Genomic DNA, 19,507 nt, shown 5'->3' with positions numbered 1-19,507 from the left:
GCCCACTTTCCTACGCCACTCCCACTTACCTACGCCACTCCCACTTTTCATCAACCACGTCCACTTTCCCTAAGCTCCGCCCACTTTCCTAAGCCCCTCATAAAAAATGACGGTAAATAGACACCCGATTTTTGAAGGACTACCATTTGAAAAATAAAACCTTAATCAAAAATCGGTTCGAGTAAAATTTTCTAAATATCTCGAAGTGTTTAATTCCGAAGTCTCGTTTCTCTACATTCAAAACTGAAGGACAAGTATTAACAATACTGTACGCGGTTTTTCGGCTGCTGCACAGCAACGGGTGGTTGCTCGGCAACGAAATTCAAACGCGCACATTCCCACCCCATATGGCACCTGTTGGCAAACTTTCATCGAAATCGGTTCGCTGGTTCGTGCTATGGAGCCTCGCGTTGCAGACACACATACACACACACACACACACACACACACACACACACACACACACACACACACACACACACACACACACACACACACGGAAAACCCGACAATAAGGGATATCTAGCATATATAGCGAATTCAACAAATAAACAAACAAGAAAAAGACGTCGTGCAGAGCACGAAATTTGCAAAACCCACCCCCCTCTCTAAGGGGTTGCCATGGATACATCAAATTGTCTTTCATTAAGATTAAAATTAATAATCTTAATCAAAGCTCAAGTCAATCGGATGAAAATTGATTATTTTTCAGATTGAAATTGATGATTTTAGAAGTTTGACTTTGAGTTAACCTTTGACAATTTGACATAAAAAGTTGGTTTTCAAATTCATTGATGGACTTTGCAATTGCTGCCAAATTTTCAGGTTAATCAGATGAAAATCGACGATTTTACAGATGAAATTAGATTTTTTTTTTTTGAAGTTTGACCTTGAGTTGCCCTTTGACCTTTTGGCCTCAAATAGTTGCTTTCCCAATTCCGTAATGCACGCTGCAATTGCTGTTAAATTTTCAAGTTAATTGGATGTAAATTGACACTTTTTTCAATTGAAAATTGATGATTTTAGATGTTTTTTTTGTGGAAAATTGCCTACAAGTCACAATTCTAAACTGATTATCATGAAACGTTAACAAGTTGTCGAGGTCGTCTCAATTGAGAAGCCCATTGATTTTCAGGTCAAAAGTCAAAGGTCGTCATGAGGTAAAATTTAGAAAATCCTCAATTTTCATCCAAATGGCTTGAAATTTGAAAGGATTTATATTTCAGGTCACTGAATACAACGAGCCAATTATTTTTGAGGTCAACATCGGCCAAAAGGTCAACAACTAAGGTGGTATTTCTAAAATCCTCAATTTTCATCCCATTGACTTGAAATTTGAAGAGGATTTGCATATTTGGTCATTGAATTCAACCAGCCAATTATTTTAGAGGTCAAATCTATTTTATGGATTTTTCAAGTATCGTGCTCTGCACGACGTCGTCTTGTTTGTCTGTTTTGTTTCTTGTCGAAAAATTTTTTGCCAAGTATGCTGGTCTGTTGTGTTCTTCTTCACCATTGAAAGATGGGGCCAAAAATGATATATAGCATGACATCTAAAAAAGTTGTGGATGAGTTGGTTAGGTGACAAGAACAAGCCGATTTGATTTTGGTTAAAGTCCGTATTCAAATCTGACTTGTCAGTGGGATACAAAATGTGAAATATTCAGCCTGGTGGAGGCATGTGCTCTACCGAGTGCCATTCCGTTTCGCTAAGGGTCACTCTTTGAGTGACTTTTCATGTTTGCTTGTCCGGGTGATTATCTCTACCATCCTTTGAGCTCGGAAGCTGAAATTTAGGCGCAATAGTGAAAAAGTGGTTTGGCAACAAAGCGTTTTAAATTTTTTTTTATTTGTCAGTCAATTGAATAATTACTTAATAATTATCGATTTATTAATTACTTATTTATTTCCTTTCTCTTCTCGGCAATATCTCAGGCACCTTTTGAGCTAGGAATGTGATACTTGGACATGACAGCGACCAAGTGATTTTGCTATAAAGGGTATTTTTGATTTATTGATTAAGCGATTAATTGTTTAATTTTGATTAATTACTTAATTTTCCTAGTTACAGATTTGGATGAAACAGTGGTAGTTTGGGTAATGGGTATACTTTAAGCCAATTGATTGAGAAATTATTTTATGATTATTATTTATTTCAATTATGCAATTAATCAATTCTTGTACACACTCTCTCCCAATTCTGTCTCGATGTGCTGCATGGTGTCATCCATGGGCGCCGAAGGCGCCCCAGCGATGTCGCATGCCGGAGGATATGTTTTTAACCTGCGCTCGCAAAGCAGAAAGTGGGGTTAAGCAATTGGTTGCATACCAACCTAGAATGTACTGTCTGCATTTTGTTATTCCCTTTTCTCTGCAACCACTTGTCAGATTGACACAAAATTTTCACCACAGATTGAAACTTGGCTCCTGTCCCATGGGGAATGTCATTTTTTTTTAATGATGTCATAGGTGCCTTCTTTATGACACCATCATAATTGCATACATTGAACGCTACATCCGATTCGTATGAAAAACTTTGAGGGTCATCTTGCGATAAATTGGTCAACAGAAAAAAAAATTGATGACATCATCGATCATGTGGTTTGGCAGCCTTATTTTTTTAATCTTCACAAATCCCCGAAACGGCTGAATAGATTGAGGAGAAGCTTTACAGGTATGACCACCTATCCATGAGGAATAAAATGTTCCCCACCCATGATGTCATCATTCACATGGTTTGGCAGCCATTTGGCATTTACCTTAAAACCTTTAAATATCTTCTTTTCCAGAACAGTTGGACAGATCGAGGGGAAACATCACACACATGTTCCCCAAGCCTTGAGAATATCAGGGTGTTCACGGATAATGGATAGGTCACATGGTTTGGCAGCCATATTGGATTGAAGGCAAATATTATTTTAAATTCTCTCTCTTGAATCACGACATCAATCGACGTGAAACTTCAAAATTATGATCAATTAGCGATGGGTAATATAAGTTTTAAATTTCAACGTGATCAGACTTATGTTCTGGAAGCCAGAATTATTTAATTTTTTTGAATCTGGGTTCCTTTCGTTTTTTTTCTTCTGAATAAGGCTCACATTGCTGTGCCTGGATGGGTTTCAGGGAAAAGTAGCAGCAGTTGTGACCAGAGTCTTATCCATGTTCCTCCTGATGACTTCATCTTTGCTTTTTGCTTGTTTGGGTTCCTTCTGAAGACTCCAATGCAGTACCTATTTTATTTGGTCTTCCATTGATTTGAATTTTTTTTTTTAATTCCATTCGGAATTCACTTTAATAAAGAGGACGTAAGGGGTCAGGTGTCTGATCAAAGCGGGACCTCTTGGTTTCCGGTCTTCACTGCCAGTAGTTATAAAGTACAGTTTTAGTGTTAAGGGCGGTGCATTGATAACCATTCAACGGAGGTAAATTAAACTTTACCTCATGTTACATGACCATTTGATATAGCGCATATCACTTGGATGACACATGTGCCCTCAGAACTTACATGGTGAATTAAACAAAGCCTAATGCCCAGAGACAATCACTTCCTCAAGTTCGAAATTAGAGTCTTTGGAATCACTTCAGCCTTTATTGTGCTTAGCTGGTGAAAAAAAGGGAAGAAGAAGAAGAAGAAGTATAATTTGGCGTCTTAACAATCTCCAGATTTATACTTCAGTGATATATTCCGGCATCTTTATCAGCCTTGGTTGTTATGAAAACACTCTAGAACGAGAATAAAAGCCACTTTGTAAAGGCTTGTGAATGCACTCTATCGCAGACTTTTCAAAGTATAATTTGTACACATTTAACTCAGACGTGCAGATCGATTCAATTACAAATTTGCCATCAGAAGAGTTGGCTCACACAAAGTCCTTCTCGAGTCTCCGTGGGGTAAGTATTCTATGAATACCGTGTAGTTTGTTCATTTGGCATGATTGCGGTGTACTTTGAATGTACCTCTATTTGTCCATGATGGTTTCTGTTCTCATTGACCTTCTCGTCCTACTCCCCATTTACTTGGAATAACTGCTACGTTTCCTTCCCTCCTCTCTCTCCTGCTCCTGTTCCTTTATCCCCTTGTGAGATTCACACGACGTCCCACTGCATCACTGTCAGGATGTAGCCTTTTACCCTCCCTCACCTCGTTCTTCAAGGAGCGAAGATTTTGTATGCAAAGAAACAAAATTGGGAGAAGTTTTCCACATCTGCTTATCACAAAATGTTGCAATACTTTGAAAATGAAGTGAGTGGAATAATATGAATCTAAAAATAATCAGGGGGAGTTGGGATAAAACATATATTAAGGAGCATCCAACTAATGAGTGTATCCTGTGGACAAAGGCTTGTGTCTCAGACGTTCCAACCACAGAGTGGTCTCCAACTCGCACAGAGCGAGGGGCAAAAGAGGAGCCCCTTGGATGAGCAGTGATTTTTGGTGAACATAAGCTCTTAAGGTAACAGAATATTACAGTCATGTGATGCAAGGGGCACTTAAAACCCGGTGCCAGATGAAGACCATTTCATGCTTGAAACATCAGACCTGACCACTGCCTGCTTGGTTGTGAGAGCAGTTGATGGTGCGTTTCATTTTTGAATTTCAATATTCCCAACTACAACCAGTATTTTTAGTGTACCGCAGCAACTCAATATGGATATTGTTCTGTTGTTACCCCACACCCTCAAAGCGAAAAGTGGGGTTAAACAATTGGTTCACTTCTGTTCGTCTGTCCAACTTGAGGAACAACTTGATTTCGATTGAATATTTTATTATGAACAAAAATTGGAACATGAATCGGAAAACAAATCTGTAGTTTAGCAGTTCTTTGGCTCTGAATTTGTCACGACCGCACGTGCGTAGAGAGGAGTGAGATACTATTTTTTTTACTCTGTCTGCCTGTCTGGCAGTCAAACAAAACTAAAAATAATTCCAAATAGGAAACTTTCATAAAGGACACAAATAACAGGTACGATGAACGAATGCAATGTGTCAAATAAGGTGGTGTAGAAGACACTGTATCAACGATGGTAAACTTCCAGATTTTTTTTCCTCTCTTTTATTTCAATTGAATTATAATACTTAAACACTTTAGAACACACGTCACCTTCCTTTAAAATCATTATTTCATTTCATTTAAATTATTTACTTAAACACTGCGTGGGGTAAGGTGTTCTATGAACCGTCTAGTTTTTAATACAAGCCAACACTTTGTAAAATTATATACCCTCCTCAATCTCGAAGATCCTTGATCTCCAAGATCTGAAGTTACCCTAACCACCCCTGTCTACAGGAGTATTATCAAAAGGCCTGCATGTCCTCATCATCGAATGTTTTAAAACTTATAAAGCCAATCAGTATGAAAATGTGTCAAATGAGGTTACCTTCATCAGGAAGTCATGAACAACAAAATCCTGTTATATATTTGATAAGTAAGAGAAAATGTACTCTCTTAAAACAGTGCACTCAGTATTCCAAAGACTGGATTCGCTTTGCACTCGGTGAGATAAATCTCAATATTGAGTCTGTTTATATAGATTTGTAAACCTGTTATGAGTCCGAAGAAGCAAAACAAAACACAAATTCATCCAAACTGGATTTTGGACGTGAATGAATGTTTAAAAAAAAAATTAAATCTTTCACTGCCACCAGCAATTACATCATGGGTGATGAAGGTGGTGGTCAAGTTTCATCAAAATTGTGTGCAGTTTCAGAGAAGGAAGCAAATAAATATTTTGGGAGGCAACCATCCCACCCCCCCCTCCCAAAACCCCTCACTCCCCATAGACTCTCTCAGACATCGATTTTTTTAATGGCATGAACAAACTTTGGTACATCATGAGTGATGAAGGTTGTGGTCAAGTTTCATTGGAATCTTATGTGTAGGTTCAAAGAAGAAGTTGCAAGTATTTGTGGACGGACGGATGGATGAACAGACGGATGGACTGACTAGTAACGTGCCATACCATAAGCTCCCCGGAACTACGTTCCAGGTGAACTAAAAATAAAGAAATTGTTTCTTGTGGATCTCAAACATTCAAATTTTAGAATGCTGATAAATTTATTTACAAGGTACAAGTATGTAAATTTCATTTTAAAAGGTTTACATGATGAACATTCAAACGGAAGACCAAATACTGCATTGGAGTTATCAGAAGGAACCCGAAGAGGTAAAGAGCAAGGATGGAGTCATCAGGAGGAACCTGGATAGGATTTGGGATTCAGCCACTACTCCACTACTCTCAAACCCATCCAGGTGCAGCCAAGTGAGCCTTACAGAAAAATTTCTGCAAAACATTCACTTCTCTTCTCCAGAAAGATAAAGAAAGAGAAATAAAGAGTAAAATAAATAAAAGAAAAGAAAAAGCAAGAATTAGAATGATTAAAGATAAATGTGAAAAGTCGAAGAAATATGAAAGAATCAAAGAATAAAGATGTCGGGAAGAACCCGGCCAGATAGATTTCAACAAATACTCCCTCGGCTAAAACACAGCAACAGGTACAAGCTACGAGAGGTGCGAAGGCTGACAAGATGGCCTAGACCTTATAGGTATGCATACTCACCTCTAAGCTATCTAACCTTGGTTTGAATCCTGACCCAGCTATAAACTGTCATCCTGGTGTTTCACAGGCAGGATGATTCATCAACACGTTCGCCGTCCCTCACATGGACGGTAAACTGGGCGCCCCATCTGACGGCAGTAGTTGGTGGATGTTAAAGATCCCACGGTGTCCTTCACGAAGAGGCGAGCTATTGCCGGCACCCTTAACAAATTACAAATTGCTGCCCTATAATTAATGATGGGAAGGCAATGACAAACCACCCATTGTAACCCTTGCCAAGAAACTGATTCAGCAGTACTGAACTTGACTTTGGGCAGAACCCCAAATACGAATACAAATGTGATGGAGAAGAGACTTTCGTTGTCAGGGTCAAACATTACACCAATTTTCAAACCATAATGTGTTTAACGTAGCAGAAACAAGGAGGATAAAAACTCACAGATAAGTGTAGAGGAGAAAACCTTCAACTATTAGAAGTCGTGGCCTCTCCATATCTTCTGTGTTCATCCACCTTTGGATTTCATTCACCATAGCATCCATATCCAGTGCATTTAACACTGTACAAACACACAGATGCAATAAAGACAGTCACTTCAATCAAGCCTACTTTCTGAATTCAAATGCTAATAATGTGGATGTACAATGTCCCACCAGAATAAAATCAACACCCCTGATTGATGTCCCACCAGAATAAAATCAACACCCCAACCACCCCTGAAAATCAACACCCCTAATAATGAACAAAATGCTATAATCCAAGAAACCGCTTTCCACAATATCAGCAAGACATATTGCAGTATGGAAGACATTTAGAACAGGAAGATGGTGCCACATGTCTAATTTGCAGAACAACCTCTGGCTGGAAGAGATGGATTGGTTTGCAACTTCTTCTTCGGGCACGACGGAGTCCCGACATGACAGCCATCACACCCGTCTTGGAACATGGATCAGAAGCAGTGAAAAGGTTGACATTTGTCAAATAATACGACAGAGCTGAAATGAAATCTACTCCACATTTGGTAAAATATGGCCCAGGCTGTCACATAGAATATCACTGATTTGATGCTGTCACCAGTTGAAGCAGTCGTTTCCCCAGAAATTTTAGTGAGGAGTTTGTTTTACCCCAGAGTTGTTTTTTTTACCCAAGAAATCCTCCAGCCGAAGAAGCTGCATAAAGCAACCCAAGAAGACCTATGCCAGGTAAGCGCTATGCTGTTTCAAACCCTTCACAGAGTTCCTCAACAACTATAAAGACATTCACACATCGTACACACATGAGGATTGGGATTCTTCTTTGGTTTGAGGAGTGTGGGAGGGGTTAATTGTTTATATAATCCAAGCCACCTGGGTTTTGTTGATTAGGTGAGAGCTGATTGGCTATTCCCTCCACTCACAGGTGAGTGGATGCGTCTTTCTTCATTTATATATTAACTGCTTTTGACGTTTGCATGCATGGGAGCCTCATTGGTATGCATTGCTGTCCACGCTGTCGCTGATGATTCGCCAATAAGCGATGAAACCATTCCGGTAGCTAAGGGGAGTGTATAGCATTGGGATTCTCATGTGTGCACGATGTGTGAAAGTCTTTATAGTTGTTGAGAAACTCTGGGAAGGGTTCAAAACAGCATAGCGCTTACCTTGTTTTGGTCTTCTTGGGTTACAATATGCAACTTCTTCAGGCTGAGGAGTGTGGGTGGGGTCATATTGTTGCGGGGCCGGGCGTCGGCCACGAGCACGACCGCTAGATGGAGTAGTAGAGTCGGCTCGACCAATCGCCTGGAATTTAGATCGTACCTTTTTGGAAAAGTACGGGTCCCTTATTGGACTGAAGTTCGCCAATAGACAGACCACGTGGGGTAGGGTCGATTGCCAATTTCAATTTACCTAAATAGCCACGTGGTCCAACCTACCGGGGAAATTCACCCTCGACGGCACCCGTACGGAAGGAGCCGCTTAGTGTACTCGAACCGTGTGCGATCCGAGCGGTTTGATCGCCGAAATCCGTTGGTCCCAAATATCCCGTTACAACGGCAACGGCCTGGCTAATTTTCCTACACGCAGCACGTTAAGCCAATGGAGGAAAAGACACGAACGAGCGGATACATTTCACAAATGGGAATGTTTATTTACAATGGGGGAATGAGGGGAGCACATAAGGGCAGAGTTAAACCGAATATTGATAAATGCACGTATATACAAGCAAAAAGCACTTATACCATTCACTACTTATCTGACTGGCGCCACGAACACACATACGCACACACCCAAAGAATCGGACCAAATGGTCTTTATTGAGGCCTATCTCGCACCTGTCTGCCTCGTGCGGTCTTCAAGGACCAGGTCCTCGGGGCAGAACTGGACCCCCAGCACGATCCAGACGCCCTCACGACCGGGCTCCAGGCGAACAGAAGTCGGCAGGGCAAAAGCTGGCGGGAGAAGACCCTCTGTGGCACCGACCACTCCGTGCGCAGACGCTTTCAGAACTCCCTTGCACGCAGATGTCCACTTCTTGCCAGAACTCTCAGAACCCATGTGCGCACTTCCCGCCAGAACCAGAACAACTACCCCTGCACGCACTTCTTGCCAGAACCAGAACAACGAACACACAGTTCTTGCCAGAATCAGAATCTGTGCCCACACTTCTTGCCAGGATCAGAACAACCACGAACGTGCAGACCGCGCTGATAATTATACCCCCCTCTTCAGAGGGGGAGGGGGGGCCTCCTCGCGACCCTCCCTCTCTCACTGGCTGGTTTTGGCGCGCAAAATCACTCTTCGTCTCTCTCGCTGGCCAAAACAGGCGGCAAGCTCCTTGATTGGCCCGGGAGCATGGTGACGTCACGCGGAGCCCTTTCCTCCTGTCGCGGGATCTGATTGGCTGGGCGACGGTCACCTCACTTGTTGCACGCTGATTGGTCGAGGGCCGCCACGCAGCCCCTCCTTGAACTCCGCCCACCATGACGTCGGCCAGATCGAGGTGAAGGAAGCGAAGTGAAGGTGAGGGTGATGCGGTGTGGTCGGCGTTGAGGTTGGTTTAAAAATAAACTAAAAGAAAACCTGACTATTAAAATAACTCCACAGTGCAGGAACATTTAATTACCCATTAGACTAGGGTCGGGACCCTAACTGGCAACATGTACTTACCGATATAACTGACCGATAGGACCTGTATGTTGTGTGCTCATGGCGCCTGGTGTTGGCGCAGTGGTTAGGGCAGCGGCTTGGGATCCAAAAGGTCCTGAGTTCAAGCCCCGTTGGGCCACTGAATTAATACACCAGGGGGTTGACTCAGCCTGTCATCCTTCCGAGGTCGGCGAAATGAGTACCAGTGTACTGGGCCGGTGTATACCCCGGTTAAAATAGGTGTACCATATCCCTGTGTCGTAAGAGGCGAGCAGGATTGCGTCAGGAAGGGCATCCGGCGTAAAACACGTGCCAAATCACTATGCGGATCATACGGATGATCCGCTGTGGCGACCCCGAATGGGAGCTGCCGAAAGAAGAATATATATATATATATATATATATATATATATATATATATATATATATATATATATATATATATATTATATACAGTATATACAGTATATATGTATTTCGTTTTTGGAGGAAAGAAGAAGCATACTGAGCAGTAAAGAGGAAAGAATGAAAATTATTTATTGTTGCCTGATGTTTCAAGAACAGATGAGTTTCCTTCCTCAGAGGCGGTAAGTGCAGTGTCAGTATGACGTCTTTTTATTATCTTTTTACCATGAATTTTTATCGAAGATTGATGCTTCATCATTATGCTGCCTCCCTCTTGCTGGGGACAGAAAGGACCAGGGGCCGCATTAAATATATCAGTTTTGAAGACAGTGAAGACCGAGTCGTGTGAAAATGGCAGTTCTCGAAGGGACGAGCTGCACATGAGGCGCCCGATATCACGCCGTCCGACATGAGTTTATGATGCAGCTTGGCTCTGCATCTTGGTGGGAGTTGTTGACTCCGTGCTGCTGGGAGAGAAAGCCCAAGCTTTGGTGAACTACCTCTTGCAAACTTCCGACCATTGAGGACGAGAGAGAGACCGAGTTTTGTGGGATTGAGGACCACTCCAATTACAACGACTTTGATGGGAGTGAGAACTGAGCCGGGGGTGGCAGCTTTGGTGAGTCAGAGGGCCACGCACATGGCACCCAGAGTTGTGCTGATCGACATGCATTTGGGACACGGCCTGGCACCCTGGCATTGCCTTGCAGCTTGCTGAGTTTTGCCGACTCTCTCCCATCAAGGAAAGATGGGACTGAGAAGGGGGTGACCAGGCATAACCGGGCGTACCCCGGAAGTCACACAGAAGGTCTTGTAGATCGACATCGTCACCTCTTCGGGTACAGAGGGGGAGATGGAGCGCTGTTGGGGAGACGGAGTACTGTTGGGGAGACGGAGCGCCGTTGGGGAGACTGAGCACTTAGTGTATGTGTCGTGGTTCCTTGCTGAGGTGAAGATGGATGCTTCAGGACCAGCGAAGGCTCCGTTCAGTCTGAGAGACTTGCGAGAGGAAATGACGTCCGGTGGAGGTGGTGCATACACATGCGCACACACAGACACATGAATCGTGATTTACACATACACATGCACGATTGTGATTTATACACATATTGTACATGTTATACATACACACATTGATATGTGATCATACGCATTGTACGTGACACAAAAACACATGTTGATATGTGATCATACACAATACACATATTGTACGTGAGATATTATATATATTGATATGGGATCACACAAAAATTATACCTGACATATTATACGTATTATACACACACACACACACACACACACACACACACACACACACACACACACACACACACGCAAGCATGCACACACACACACACACACACACACACACACACACACACGCAAGCATGCACACACACACACACACACACACACACACACACACACACACACACACACACACACACACACACACACACTGTAATGGCACGTTGTCTTTGAGGCCTCCGTGCCTGCCAGGTATGAAGGGGTTGATAGGTCATTAATTTGTGTATGCACGTGCAATCAAAGTACCACATGGCCATGACAAACCTCTTCCCCTTCCTGCAAAAGTGGATGGGCTTGCCAGAAGGCAATTCGCTTTTAATGGCAACCAAATCACACTATTCTGAATTTCCCGTGTATGAGTTTATTTGCCAATTTATTATGCACTTCTGGAGTTACACATTGCCCAATGACCACAACACAGCTTATCATTTAACAACAGGGTATTTATTAAAAACCTAGCAAAGGTATCCAGCATTGCCATTCCAACCCCACCCCCTTCCCTCCCTCCTCCCACCCCCTTCCCCTCCCCTCCCTTATTCCACCCTATCTCCTGCCTCATCCAACCCCATCCTCCTCCCTCTGGACTCCCACTCTACCCCTTTCCCTCCCTCCACCTCCCACCCCCTTCAGATTCCCACCCACCTCTTTCCCTTCCTGCTCCCATGCTTTCCCCTTAACCCCAAGAGCTCAGATGATTGGCATCACAAACAAACAAACATTTAATTAACTTTCATATGTATAGATAGAATCCTTATGAAACGAAATAACATACGAAATGAAAGCAGGAAAAGAAAAAAGAAAAAAAGGTGAAACAATTTGAACCCAGACAAAACAACGGAGACTCTTAGAGCAAGTGTGCATACCTCTAGACCCGAGGTCGGCAGCCTGCGGCCCGCGGGCCAAATGCGGCCCGCGAGCTCCTCCCGTGCGGCCCGTGGCGCCTTGTCCGGATTTCCATTAGGTGCGACCCGCGAAACATTTTTCTGAACCGACGGAAAATTTAACATATGTGGACATATGATTCTTCCACATATATCACAGTCTCTGTACGTCACAATAAATTATTTTCGCTTCTCGTCCATTTAACTTGGTCTTAAATATTTTTTCGTTGTTGTTTCAGATGGCTGAAGGTCTTAAGGTTCAATTTACAATTACATTTATTATCATTGATTTTAGGTGTGTTTGTTATTTTTTCGGGTTGGGAGGGGGGTGCGACCCGCGAGGTGGCCCGAACGTGGCCCAGTGGCCCGCGGCCTGGTTTAGGTTGCCGACGCCTGCTCTAGACCATCTTGCCACGGTGTAGGGATTCATTGCTTTGTAGCCACTGAAAACATTTTTCAATTCTCTTGAGCTACTAGTTCACTTGCTCCGTTGCTTTTATGATTCTAATCCTAAAATTTACTCCACGGTCGCCATGCCCACTGCTCACGCCACGGGAGCCCAGTTGCCTGCTTAATTATTTACGTTGCACTCAATGAGGTTACACTTTGGGAAAAACAGTAGAAAACAAAACAGTAGCAAAAGTTAAGTTGAAAGCTTTGGCATTTTCACATTTTCTTGTGTACATATGGAGAAGCAGGGTGCACAGCCTCGTTTAAAGCTTACAAGATATACGTTTCGTAATAAGATTTTGGGAATTTCTTTAAATGTTCAGATTTCAACACTTATTTAGTCCACAAGATGCAATCCTCAAATCCAAAATCATATATTGATTATATACGTCAATTAGTCCGTGAGAGTATATCTTGTTTCCAAGGCAAAACTTTTTGAGCAGGCCAAATCAAAATGGCAGCTTAGAACGGAGGAATAATGGTATGAGGCTATTTTTCATGGTTCAGGCTGGGCCCCTTGGTTCCAGTGAAGGGAAATCTTAACGCTACAGCACACAATGACATTCTAGATTATTCTGTGCTTCCAACTGTGGCAACAGTTTGGGGAAGGCCCTTTCCTGTTTCAGCATGACAATGCCCCCGTGCACAAAGTTGTGGAGACCCCTGGTGCAACTCCCAAAATCCAGCTCACTGGTCACCTTCAGTCATTTGTTCCTTTTCTTTCGCCTGTGGAGCCATACCCCATGATCTTTTGTACACTCATTAATCCTCCACAAGTCCACCCCTTCCAGATGATTGTGTTTTCTCAACTCTCCCCCACCCACCTTTCCCTTTTTTGTTCCACTGCTGTTTCATCCCCGGTTTTCCCTCCCTCTTTTTTCACCAACATTCTTGCTGTGTTTGAGCTTGTAGCAAGCTTGTTCATCCCATGTGTCTTCCCCTCCAACCCTTCCCCTCATGCATTCTTCCTCCAAGTATCAATATTTTGTCCCTCTACCTTGCTGCAGGTGTGTGTCCTTGCTTTTCATTGCATTATAGATGTTCTGGACAAATAGAACAATCCAAACAGAAGGCTACATGGGATTCAAAATTTAAATATTTGCATCCCAATCAATGTGCTCAGATGTGAACATCAAACAGGCCAACGCAATCTTTTTGAAGCTAAATTTGTCTGATTACACAAAGTACAATGTTGTGATTTCTCACCATCATACTGACAAAATCCATCCTCTCCTATGGTCACCTGCTCCTGTGGCTGTGAAAGAGAACAATATGCAGTACATGGGTTTTCATGAACAAATATTACTCACAAAAGAACATCTTGGATTTCTCAGTTTGTTTCTGTTTTCCTTCTAAATCCCACCAGGAAATCTCTCCTCCATCTCCTCCTTTTAGCATGCTGTTTTCTCAAAATCTCCTGATTCGGCTCAAAAGTGTGGCATCAATATCAGAATGTGACAACACATTGCGAGGTTTCTTGTTTCTTATGTGGAATAACTTGCCTTGAAGAAAGTGTCCTGATGGATGATCCTGCACCGTGGGAATGCGGAAAGCAGCCTCTGAGCCAGAGTCGTTTTCCCACCGTTGGTTACTCTGTTACAGTGGAGAAGGAAGCAATTAACATCAGAACAAATTCACACTCAAAAAGGTGTCAAGGCCCGACACGTGATCCTCTTCTTCAAAAGGTACTGCGACACTACATTCGATACAACCACTGTTCTCCATGAAGAAATTTGGATGGATCTTCCGGTCAGCAGCTTGACGTTGCACACCAACTACTGACCGCCATGATACCTCTCCCCCAAAAAAGGTCAGAGCTTGATTTGTGAATGTATCATGTCTTAAAAATCAAGTGAAGATGACATATTGTGCAGAAATTTATTGCACGAATCGACAGTTTGGAGGTCTGTTCGTGCAATTAACTGATTTTAGTAGAAAATAGAGTATCTAGACATTTACCTGCAGAGTAACTGCTGCACGCCATTGCATTGCGTAACGAACGGTAACATGTCCAGTGAGCGAGAGCAAAACAGGGTAATTGTTATTGTTGGTAAATTAAATAGTGTTCAACGATCATGAATAAATTATTATCTTGCCAAAACGAAGTTTTTGCAAGATATCTTAGTCAGCTTGTATGTTTTTATTTATTTATTTTTTATCTTGCCAAAACGAAGTTTTTGCAAGATATGTTAGCTTGTATGTTTTTTTTTTTGTTTGTTTGTTTGTCTGTAATCACGTATAAAAAATTCTGCAGAGCAGAGTTATCATTGGAAATTTTTGTAACTTCGCATATCAGAGGCCTATAGAGGTCCCTTTCAGTGCATAAAATTTTGAAGGTCAAGGTCAAAGGTCAAGGTCACTTTGTCACAAATCAGGGGAGTCGACGAAACCCTTATTTTTTGAGTAATTTTGATCGAATCGTCTTCAAACTTCATGGGAATATAGTTCATGGTCTGGCGCTCAGCTGATTAATTTTTGGTGGCGATTGGCCTTGACCTTCATGTTTTTTGGGGGGTTTTTTTGGTCTGTAATCACGTATAAATCACTCTGCAGAGCACAGTTATCATTACCATCGCATTCTGCGAAAGGTTATGTATTGGTCGCTGTGTATTTATTTATTTATTTATTTGTGAATATGTGTGTGTGTGTGTGTGTGTGTGTGTGTGTGTGTGTGTGTGTGTGTGTGTGTGTGTGTGTGTGTGTGTGTGTGTGTGTGTGTGTGTGTGTGTGTGTGTTATTCACATAACTCAGAGTATAAAACCAAATCGCTTGAAATTTGGTGGGATGATGGGTTATTATCCAAGGAACGTTTGATTAGATTTTGGGAGCGATCGGGTCAAAGGTCAAGGTCAAGGTCACGGAAAGGTCAAATTCGTATTTTTACCATAGCACGGTCAATTTTGATCTAATTGGCATGCAACCGATGCCAAAATGTTCAGAATTCATTGCCCAATCTTGTGATGGGCGACATGACACAATTACGTCATTACCCTTGTTAGCGGTTGGGGGTCAAAGGTCAGTGGGGTCACGACCTTTCAAAATATGCGGTTTTTGTCATAACACGGTCAAATCAAAACCAATTTGTATGAAACCAACACCAAAATGTTCACTGTTCTGTTCCCCCCACTCTCACGCCAAGAACAAAAAAGTAGCGGAGGCGAAGGTATGCGCTCTACCGAGTGCCCATTCTACTTGGAAATTTTTGTAACTTCGCATATCAGAGGCCTATAGAGGTCCCTTTCAGCGCATAAAATTTTGAAGGTCAAGGTCAAAGGTCAAGGTCACATTGTCGCAAATCAGTGGAGTCGACGAAACCCTTATTTTTTGAGTAATTTTGATCGGATCGTCTTCAAACTTCATGGGAGTATAGTTCATGGTCTGGCGCTCAGCTGTTTAACTTTTGGTGGCGATTGGCCTTGACCTTCATGGTTAGCGCCTCAGGTCAAACATATTTGACCCCAAGGTCAAATTTTCAAGTTTTAGGAACCATATCATGTCATACCTCAAATTGAACACCTCGATGAGTGCTTTCTAGATATGTCAAGCTTTGAGACATTATGACATCATTTGGTGACGTTATGAGGCAAAAGCATATTTTTCATGGTTACTCTGTAGAACGATTCTCATCGGAATCTCTCGTAGGCAGATATTCCTCAAGGAGTCGCTCCTGGTGGAGAGCAGCTCTGTTCACCTCAGTGTGACCTTAAAGAAGTCACACGTGGTCGCCTTTTGGCAAGATACGGGTCACCCTGCAGGTGACATTGGTTTATTATTTGTTCAATGTGATTGTCGTGTTACATTATGATGGCAATGTTACATGACGTCAGATCACAAGCCATCTTCACAGCACTCTCCACGATCACACGCTGGACTGTCATCCCAATTGCAAAACATGTTTGTCCATTAAAAAAAAAGAAAAAAAAAGATATAATGAGCCAACAATAATACAGTGTACCTGAAATATTTCCAAATTACTGCTCTTACTACATTGAGCTGTCAAATGTTGTTTCAATTGTGACCACCAGTGGTCACTCCGGCCCTCTGCTCACAGTACATGTTGCCCTCCAGGTGAGAGTACCCTTCTCGGATGCACCTTCGGTGTGCAATGTGCTTCGGCACAGTCTTGGAAATGCATTTGATAATTTTGTCATCTTTGAAAGAAATTTTTATTGAACTTACTCCATATCATTAAAGTAAGATGATTTGTAATTCCGGCCATCACTAAAGGAGGCGCTATGTCATTTTGGAGTTTTGGTGACATCCACATTTGCTCCATTATTGTAACACTAAAAACTCGAAGGGAACTTGGTGGAACGCATACCTCCACCAGGCAATGCCTGATCCACGAGAACATATCAGGCCAAATACATTTTTGAAATATCATGCTGTACTGTATATCATTTGTGGCCCAATCTCTCAATGGTGAAGAATCACTGGAAAAAATTAAATAATTCTCATATCCAGATCCGGATTCGGATCTTCACCAAAATCGAATTAATTATTCATTGTCACACACCCAACCTGTCTACTAAGTTTCATTCGAATCCGTCTGCAACTTTCTGAGATATCCTGTACACAGACAAACAGACAGAGAGGGGTGAAAACATAACCTCCTTCACCTTTTAAGGCAGAGGTAAAGATAATAAGATGTAGATATGTGTTCTGTATGATCTCTGTTTCTAAAATGTGCCTAATATTGCCAAACCAAGCGACATGCAGACTTGTACGTACATCTCCGGTGAGTTACTTACAATTCCAGGCCTAAAACTTGCCAATAAAGGCAACATATAATGTGATGACTTATTGCGTCACCATCTGTGACTCACAATGCATTTGTACACAAGTATTCATTTTCATCCATAGTTTTGTCCTTCATCTGTTTTTGCCATAAAGGATAAGGTGTTGGAAACTTGAAATGTATTTGCTGAAATTTTATTCCTGGAACACTACTCTAAACCTTGCCCTGCACACATTTGCTGTGTCTTTTCACTCTTGTGATTCAATACGAAACATTCAAAATTCATCTGACAGTGATGCAACAAAAGTTTTCAAATTGCATGCAACACCTCAACAAGATAACGCATCCACAATTTTCTTTTCTCTTTCTGTCAAATCGAAAAATGAACCAGACAAGATTCGAACCGCTACCAACGCTTCCAATCGCAGAATTGAGCGATTCCAAAATATCTGATGAATTGTTGGAATTGTTCAATGAAAAATAATTACTTAATCATAACACTTTTCAAAAGCCTGGTGCTGGCTTCACGGTTAAGGTATCTGATATTAAGATCTTGCTGGGTTGTCTCAGCTTGTCATCCTTCTGAGGTCAGCAAAATGAGTACCAGCTGACTGGGAACAGGGGGCACAGTTGTGCTTCCACAAATGATGCAACCAGAAACTACAGGCTGAATACGAAATAGTAACGGTTTTCAAGAATAAATAAAAAAAAGAATAAAGTAAAAACACAAAAAAGCAACTTAACTGAATGCGATTGCGGAAGTACAGGGGTCCGACTAGGGTATGTTAATTACCCGCACCGGGCACTCTCATGCACTCTGAATGTGAGCGGTAGAGTGGACAACACTGTGTGTGTGTCTGCTGGAGCTTCGTGTGATTATATATTATTCCAATCGGCCAATGAGCTATCCGGACGTCATAATGGAGAGAGTGCACGACACAACTCACCCACCGATCCCAACCACGAGCGTCATCACTCAGCTCAGAAACTCCGCTGATTTGGACTTTGGGACCAGCACGGTCCGTTTGAGAACTGTACGCCTGTGCGTGTCATTATTGTTGTTGTTTAATGGCCTACTGCATCCCATTTGTAAAAAAATAAAAATCACATTGACCTCAAAGGCCACCCATGCGTTCCCTCTCGATTACTGGGCTTCACACGTTAACTTTGGCACTGTGATAAATGATAATTTCCCAATTGTTTTATTCACTTTCCCCATTGCATTTGTCAGTCTATCCTCAATGGCTTGCAACACCCGATATTTATCAAAAGGACTTGTGCAATGAGCTTATAAATGGTCAGTGTGGGATTGACATGTCAACGCGATGAAGGTGAATCATTCACGTGCTGCTCCATGGATGCTCCAAGGTCAATGTGATGCTCCAAAGTCTGCAATGAACACAGCCCTGGATTGCCTTGCCGTACGTGTCTCGCAAATGGTCGATGAATGCACGTGGCCACCCACTGTACGAGTTACAAAGCTGCGACAACAGCAAAGATGATGACCTTGTAGAAGGAAATCACGACTCGATGATACGTGGTTTTTGATGCAGATGATGTGCAAGGACTCGTAAGCAGACCGATCTGTTTACAAGAACATCATTCATCCGAGTCCGAGTTTACCAAGTCTATAGGAAACTTTTGAAAAGTTTACCAACAGTCTATAGGAATATAGTACAGTAGCTCTACCTGTTCATTCACATGGATGTGAAGTTTGTGGGCCAAGAAGAAACACTTCATTTCTGGCAGAATAGTTTTAAAACTGTTTGACATGTGAAAAGCACCTTTTACAGAGGATGCGATTCAATCAGTGCGGCAATATGCAGTGAGGGATGACGTGAGTGAGTCACTCACATAATTCGAAATATTAAGGCACTGAGCAGCCTGAAAGGGCACAAAGCTCATGGGAAAAATGGAATCCTGCCAGTGATGGTGAAGTGCTGCAGAGATGTGATGGATTACGCCTTAGACCTTTTCGATACTGTGTGGAAGGAGCAATGAGTTCCCAGTTCGTGGTGAGATGCAGTGTCCGTACGAATA

General features: G+C 42.3%; 1 protein-coding gene across 1 annotated transcript in view; it reads right to left on the bottom strand.

Moving 5' to 3' along the window:
- The window catches only part of LOC147008846 (nicotinamide riboside kinase 1-like), a 38,085-nt gene extending 19,571 nt beyond the window's left edge, over positions 1-18,514 (bottom strand). Inside the window, exons 1-5 of the mRNA XM_085864473.1 lie at positions 18,419-18,514; positions 14,232-14,322; positions 13,936-13,984; positions 7,416-7,496; positions 7,002-7,119 (exon numbers count right to left, since the gene is read on the bottom strand). Of these exons, the coding sequence (XP_085720599.1) occupies positions 7,002-7,102 (101 nt within the window). The 5' untranslated portion in view covers positions 7,103-7,119; positions 7,416-7,496; positions 13,936-13,984; positions 14,232-14,322; positions 18,419-18,514. The remainder of the gene's footprint in view (positions 1-7,001; positions 7,120-7,415; positions 7,497-13,935; positions 13,985-14,231; positions 14,323-18,418) is intronic.
- Between the last annotated feature and the right edge of the window lie 993 nt (positions 18,515-19,507).

This window comes from Eptatretus burgeri, chromosome 18, assembly GCF_056783735.1.
Source record: "Eptatretus burgeri isolate ZD-2024b chromosome 18, Ebu_testis_v1, whole genome shotgun sequence".
Lineage (NCBI taxonomy): Eukaryota > Metazoa > Chordata > Myxini > Myxiniformes > Myxinidae > Eptatretus > Eptatretus burgeri.
The sequence above is the reverse complement of the archived record's forward strand: the minus strand, read 5'-3'. Positions and strand labels throughout refer to the sequence as shown.